Here is a 6,927-nt window from a genome sequence, read left to right on the forward strand (position 1 = left end):
TTCCTGCTGTTGCTTTGCACCTTGTTCCTCGCAGAGCACCTTCTTTTGGCATATTTCCAGACAACGCGGGTCAGCAAAGCTGCTGGGACAAATAACATCAGCAAGGGGAGGATGACTTACAAGGGGCTGCCTCTACGTCTAAATAGGCCTCATTCATTTGGCTTTCCACGCTCAATTTTGATCTTTTCTTTTGATTGGTTCTCTCGCTTGACTTCGCACCACCTCTCGTCTGTCAACCAAATCAACTCATGTTGCTCTAAGCAGTGGGCGACCGGGTTGTCGGACAAGAACTCCTTTCAGTGCTGGAAATTTAACAGTGTGTTTCTTCTGAAATCAGAAAAGGTTTTTGTTTGGTGAAGCTGTGCTGAAGAACCTGTAGTAAAAGTTTGACAGTAATCATTGGTTTACACTGCCTGGTTACTATTTATGTTTGGACTTTTCAGCTTTATTGCCAAGTTTAAAACATTTTTAGAAGGGTTATCAAAAAGTAACTAAAAGTAATGTTATATTACTTTGACAAAATAATCAAAATAGTTACTGTACATTACTTATGACATTTCAAACAGGGTAACTAATCATTTTTAACCAATTACATTTCAAATATAACCATCCCAACACTGTTTATATGATGCATATTCCTAGATAAAGGGAGCAGGAGGACAAAAAGGTCAAGCCAACCATACTGAAAAAGGCTGCACTCACCAGGTGTAGATGATATGCTTCTCTCTGCCTCCAGCATTGTAGGAGTACAGCACCAGGTAACAGTCACCTCCGAAGAACTGCCCATAAATGGATGGGTCCACAGGTACCGTATCACCTTTTTCCACACGCCAAATCTATAGACACCCACCAATGACGCACCTATGTGTTAATGGTGGAAGGAGTGAATACTGCATACAATATGAGCAGTGAGGCTAGCAATCAACATACCTTGACTTTCCCAGAGCCATCATCCACCATGCCGTGCTGGGCGGCCATGGTGGTGCTGGTGTGGAGTGTGGTGGCGTCAAAGGGAATCGGCTTCAACTTGGCGATGTTACCAACAGTGTAGGGCTGTCTTGGTCCTGTGGTCTCATCCTTGTCCAACCAATTGAAGAAGAACTGCTTAAACAGGGTGGTCTCACCCCCGGCTGGCATTATTTGGACCTGTATAAGTCAGAAACAGACAGAATAGCAGGTATATTCAGAAATAGGAAGACAAGATAAGAAGGATGAAAGTCTGGTAGTACACTTCCCCTACACAAACATATTACCTGAGTATTCTGGGGGTAATTCTTGTCTTTGATGAACTTGTTTGCAGAAGCCAGTGCTGCTTTGCGTTCAGCTGCATTTGCTTTCTGCCCTGTAATTTGGGGGTGTGGCACAGTGATGATGAGTGCGTCATATACGAACCACAGAGCTGACTAACAACTTGTTGCTACAAGCAGCACTATGAATACACCAAACAGAGTGTGTCCACAGAACAAGATGCTGCAAAAAGGAATATATGTCTAGGTCTGATACCTTTCCAAACAAATATCTTGTTGTCAGCCCCGTTGTCCAGGATGAAGCAGTCATCCGGGGAGAGCATGTTTTGTTTGAATGGGGTTTTATCAGCCACCAAAGTTGTCTTCATGGAGCCAGCAGCATCAGAAATCTAGGAAAAAAACGAGAGGTGATCAAAATATCTACATTTATCATCTCAGTCTTTTAAACACTGTAAGATTTATTCGCAGGAGTTCATCTATAAACTGCATTTTTATGTGTATGTACCAAATAGAGAGATGCCTGACTCTGGCTCTTCTTATCAACAGCAACATCATCAGGGGTCCCTGATGGGAGGTTGGGCTTGGGTCCAAGCACCTATAAATAAACACACAGAGACATATTGCAACACTGTCCTGACATTCACCCAATCAGATAAATTCTTTTTCCCAGCCAGAGTCACAGATATTCCCAGGGATTTCCAGAATAACTCGCACATTAATGACAGCTTCCGGCTCAGAACCTTCTTCAATCATGTGTATTTCAGCACGGCCTTTTCGCTCATTGTCCCGTATATCAGTGGCCAACTCAGTGGTTTTCAGGCGCTCATAGCGACTGCACTCACTGCCAGACCAGTGGTAGATCTCCTAGCACAGGACAGAGAAGAGCAGAGGAAAAGCACATGAAAATAATGTTATGGTGCAACACATAAATCCTGTCCTGTGTCAGTCTAACACATTGTGGGTCCCTATTCTAAATCACCTGTCCCAAGTCAATGATGAAACAGTCTCCTTTGTTGAAGCTGTCCCAGGACAGGTTCACCTCTGTGGCTTTGATCGCGCGACGACCTTTAACATGCAGCAGACGGCGGACTTTGTCTGTGTTGGTCTCCACATGGTGGAAGCCTGTGGCTACTCCACCTTGCTGTGACAGGAGTAAAGAGGCATTTTTAACTACAACTGCATGCTGTATCTATTTCAAGGATCATAAATGTAAAGGAAAGATTTGACACTGGCATATGATTCTAATAGACTCAAGATGATTAGAATTTCCACTTAAAACTGCCTGTGGTACTAAAATACAACACTGGCTAATCTGTTTTCCAGTGGCCTGCTTCAGCTTAGGACATCTGCAACTCATTGATGTTTTGGCATGTTTGTGTTCATTTTGTTTGCCAGTTCAAACTCTCCATGGAAACCTTCAGTGGAAAATCTGAGGGAACAACCAACCACAATTTCAACAGTTCCCCAAATAGCACAGTGAAGAGTTCCACTTTCCATATAAACATACAAAACTTTAAAAAACCTTTTAGTTTAAGTGATTTCATCAGTTTCATTTGGTAGGTTTTGCTTTGTTTTGTCTGATACACAGAAACGAATTCATTACTTTTGTTTCCTTAAGGAAGACATGTGAAAACATGCTTTAAATTATTCAAACCACCATAAGAACATGTATGCATGAATCATGTTTCACCTTGTATTTGATGCCTGACTTAAAGTAGCCCAGAAAGGTGACTGACTCTTGGTTTTGAAACTCAGTGAATTGTCTTGGGGCTCCACGCAGGAAATCATCCAGCTGTGTCATAAAGATGGCAGCTGCACCCCTCTCATCTTGGGATGCTTCCTCGCCTGTTGTGTATAACAGTGTAATAAAAGAGTATAGACAGACAAATCAGTAAACAGCTATTCTTAAATGTCAGAGTTAGTGTTCAGGTGTCACCAAACAATCTGAATCCAATACCCATCCATGAGTGAACATTGTAAGAAGGGGCAGAGGTGGTGTAGAGCACTATGTAAGCATCGCCCATGAAGAAGTTTCCATGGAGTTGCGTAGGGACAGGCTTCAAATCCATCTGCTCCACCCGCCACACCTGCAGGCCGGGCTTCTTCCCTGCAGTATCAAACTCTTTGTGGTGTGCCATGGCGCTTAGTATTTGCAGTGTAACCTGAAATACAAGTATTGTAACATGTGAAGTGTGTTGATATATAGTGGTGGAAAAAATTGCCTGAGTGTCCACTCCACTTATTATCAAGTAATGAGTAATGGTTTTGTATTCTATGGCAGGAAGAGCCACTCCCCACGGACAAAGACAGTGTGTCTGGTAAAAGTAAGTAGCCTAATTATTGCCCTGCCTTGCTAGATTCCCATCCAACAGTGTAAAAAGTAAACTAATAATACATATATGCATGTCGTGACCCAGAGGAAACAGCTGTTTTCCATGGTTGTCATGCTGATTAACTGATAAGCATTCAGGCTTTACTTCTCCAGCCCCAGAGGAAAGTGCACGAGTGTAATCTTGCATTATTTCATTCTCCCAAATACGACATATAGCCTGCATTCAAAATTTGTTTGTACAAACCTACTGTCGAAATTGATCTACGTAGAGCATCAGCTGTTTGTTTTCAATTAAATCAAGGAAGTTCAGTGACTTGCTATTTTGAATAATTACGCAAAAATAGGCAATTTCATAAATGCAAGCTGAATAGCTACAGGGAGCTTTTGTATTGCATGAACGGGTTTGCAGAAGTACATAGTAATCAGACTATTAACAGATTTCCATTACCTGGTGAGGATAGGAGACAGAGAACTGGTACGTACAGGCTGACAAGTCTAGATCTTCCTCCCAGGGTGTGTGCGCTCCACTCCGCTATATACTGCAGAGACATCCGCGTTCTGGCAGAAAGGCGTGTCCGCCGCATTCCGCCCCAGCCAGTATTATCGGGCAGCGATAAATAAGGGAGGAATAACACGCTATGAAACAAAACCGAGTTTACAAATTAAACCTCAGAGTTGATATGTAACTTCACTGAAAAGGGAAACCCATCTGGACCAGTGGCAGAGAAGCAACACCAAACATTAAGTATCTCAGTGTAGCCTAATATCTCCACTAACATCTAGTGGTGGGTTATAACTCATCGTGTTCTCTACTATTCTGGGCCTCTATATTTCCTTTATCTGCGACTTTGTAATTCATTTTCTACAGGACGCGGAAGCTGGGCCAACAGTTAGGGGGAAGCTGAAAGGAAACTGAGGTTACAAACCAGAGCGACATTTTCCACATCTGTTGCACCTCGTAATGTTGTGAAATGGTATTAGACACTCTAGAGAAACCCTCAATGCCGAGTGTCACTTTCAAACGTGAAAACCTTATTTTTTCTCACTCTAATAGTGGCATTTTTAGACTATATCAGACCAGGTCTAGATCCAAAAACCACTGGTCTATAGTTAGAACAGTCAAAGCAAGATGGAGAGTATAGAGACCCTTTCAAATCCTTAGTGATTCAGATTCAAAACTAATAAAATCACAGGGTTTTTTTTAAGTGTTGCCTAACAGTTAGCCCACTTTTAGTATAAATACTTTGAGTATCTCATAATGATAATACATTTCACTTAAGCAAAACTGCAATTTTTTTTTTTTTGCAATGGAGTATTTTTACTTTTATAGAAGTGAATAATCCATTCAAAGCAATTTATCGTTCATGATTTATTATCATTCATGAACAGTCTGCACATATAGTCATTATTAAATGAATAATAAATGCAATATAATTTTGATATCACCTTAGAGAGGCATTTGTTGTTTTTGCAAAGGCAAAATAAATGAAAATATTAGCAGCATTGCTTTCCCTCAACGTTTACATGTGCTATGACTCATAGACATGATTGTGATCTTTATGCTGATGCAGATTCAATGCTATTACGTGGTGTGTGTCCATTGTGAAAGAATTTTTATTAACACATTCATATGTCAGGCTACGGTGGGACTTTGAATCATCTGTTTTCCTGCCGTGGATGTAGCAATGACAAGAGCAGCCAAACATATCTTGTGCAACCAGACAAGTCCCTGGTTGCACAGGTTGACCGTGTTGCTTTAGCATATGTTTGTCTATGCCTAGTACTTGCCTGTCAGCTGCTGCAGTTTGCGACCAACTTGACTCCCATGTGACAGTTTGACAGAAATCAGAGGCACAAATCTCTAGCAGTCGCCTCAGGTTAAGGCTGGGTCCATCGGTCCCGCTGTCAACGCTGTGTCAGCACATTCTAGCTCATTGTGTAGTGTACACCCACAGCTCATACAGCCCCTGCCTGGGACATACCTCTGTACCCCCACAAGACTAAACATGCACAAGTGCACACACACAAAGTCTGATGACTACAGTCTAATTGTTTTGACTTGAGTGGGACAAAACAGTTTTATTGTATAACTGGGAAGTATGTTGGCTGTTAAAAAGGTGCAGAAGTTCACATGATAGCGATTTGCTGGAACACTGTTGTGGAGCACATGGCACAGCTTTGATAATGGCTTCTTCTTGGCTGAACATGGGGTGGGCCTGCACGAATCACTGGGTGAAAATTGCCTGCAGATGTGTTTCAGTTATTCCTCTGCCAGCACTTGCTCGTGAATAAGATATTTTGAAGCTGTCAAAGGAAATTCAGTGTTGACGCCAATTTATCAGTCAGTTTAATCAAGAGGTAAATAGGCTTGAATCTTTGGCAAATATCCTTATTTGCTTTAGAGTTATGAAAGGAGAAAAAGCTACAGGCAGCAGTCAGCTGGCTCATCTGAATGCATGCTAGAAAAAGGGGAAATAGCCTGGCTCTGTCGAAAAGTAAAAACAGCTGCTTATCAGCTGCTCCAAAACTGTTAGGGTTGCTCGGACACGGGTATGAGTGAGCAAAGAAAAGACAGACCCAGGTGGCTGGCTTCGGTGCAAGTAGTGAAGGATTTATTTACAGTGCAAAGTTCAGTGGATTAAACAGACAGTTGCAGTATGATAATGAGTCACCGTGTGTTGATCTATGGCAGTGGGAAACAGTCGATGGTGAGATGGATGGTTGTAGGTCACTCCTGAACTGGTCGTGGTTGAGGTGAGGATGGTTGAGGAGACAGGAGCATGTAATGACAGTTAATGGAGACTGTGCATCGACCTGTATGGTGGAGACTGGTAGGGCTGAGTAGAACCAGGGTCCAGAGGAGAGGTCCGTAGTCACAGAAAGAACAGCAGGAGAAAGTACTGAGAGTAATTATGGAGACGAGGAGACCGAGGGTAAAAAAAAACAAGGAGCAAAGAGACCAAAAGACTAGACTAAGCGAAGGTAACACTTTTAGGACTAGAAAGAAAAACACGAGCAAAAGGAGCCTGAGAAACATGGATTGAACTGGCAGAGGAGTCAACTGTGAGCAGGGTATATATAGGGAGGTGACTAATAAGATGCAACTGGTGATAATCGGGGCAGTGGGGCAGGTATGCTGATAGTGTAATCAGGGTGAGGAAGCAAAACTAAAGTGAGAAAACCTGACAAAAGCTCAATAATTAACATGTCCGTCCTCTAAATATGGAGATAAAATTAGCAGCAGGAAGGGGGAAACAGCAAACCTTGGCAGGTCTGAGAGTTTGAACTGAACTCAAGTGTTACTGACTGAGGTTCAGACGTTCTGTAGGCAGATCTGTGGAGGGGATG

The 6,927-nt window shown here is 42.3% G+C and overlaps 1 protein-coding gene across 2 annotated transcripts in view; it reads right to left on the reverse strand.

The window, feature by feature from the left end:
* scinla (scinderin like a) overlaps window positions 1-4,294 on the reverse strand; it is an 8,296-nt gene extending 4,002 nt beyond the window's left edge. Inside the window, exons 1-10 of one of the 2 annotated variants that reach the window (XM_020610097.1) lie at window positions 4,063-4,294; window positions 3,205-3,409; window positions 2,938-3,092; window positions 2,227-2,388; window positions 1,962-2,111; window positions 1,753-1,842; window positions 1,504-1,636; window positions 1,254-1,342; window positions 931-1,146; window positions 703-836 (exon numbers count right to left, since the gene is read on the reverse strand). In XM_020610097.1, coding sequence (XP_020465753.1) covers window positions 703-836; window positions 931-1,146; window positions 1,254-1,342; window positions 1,504-1,636; window positions 1,753-1,842; window positions 1,962-2,111; window positions 2,227-2,388; window positions 2,938-3,092; window positions 3,205-3,385 — 1,310 coding nt within the window. In that variant the 5' untranslated portion in view covers window positions 3,386-3,409; window positions 4,063-4,294. Of the gene's footprint in view, window positions 1-702; window positions 837-930; window positions 1,147-1,253; window positions 1,343-1,503; window positions 1,637-1,752; window positions 1,843-1,961; window positions 2,112-2,226; window positions 2,389-2,937; window positions 3,093-3,204; window positions 3,410-4,027 lie in introns of both variants that reach the window. The other variant, XM_020610096.1, reaches the window with a different exon arrangement.
* Between the last annotated feature and the right edge of the window lie 2,633 nt (window positions 4,295-6,927).

This window comes from Monopterus albus, unplaced genomic scaffold, assembly GCF_001952655.1.
Source record: "Monopterus albus unplaced genomic scaffold, M_albus_1.0 scaffold103.1, whole genome shotgun sequence".
NCBI lineage: Eukaryota > Metazoa > Chordata > Actinopteri > Synbranchiformes > Synbranchidae > Monopterus > Monopterus albus.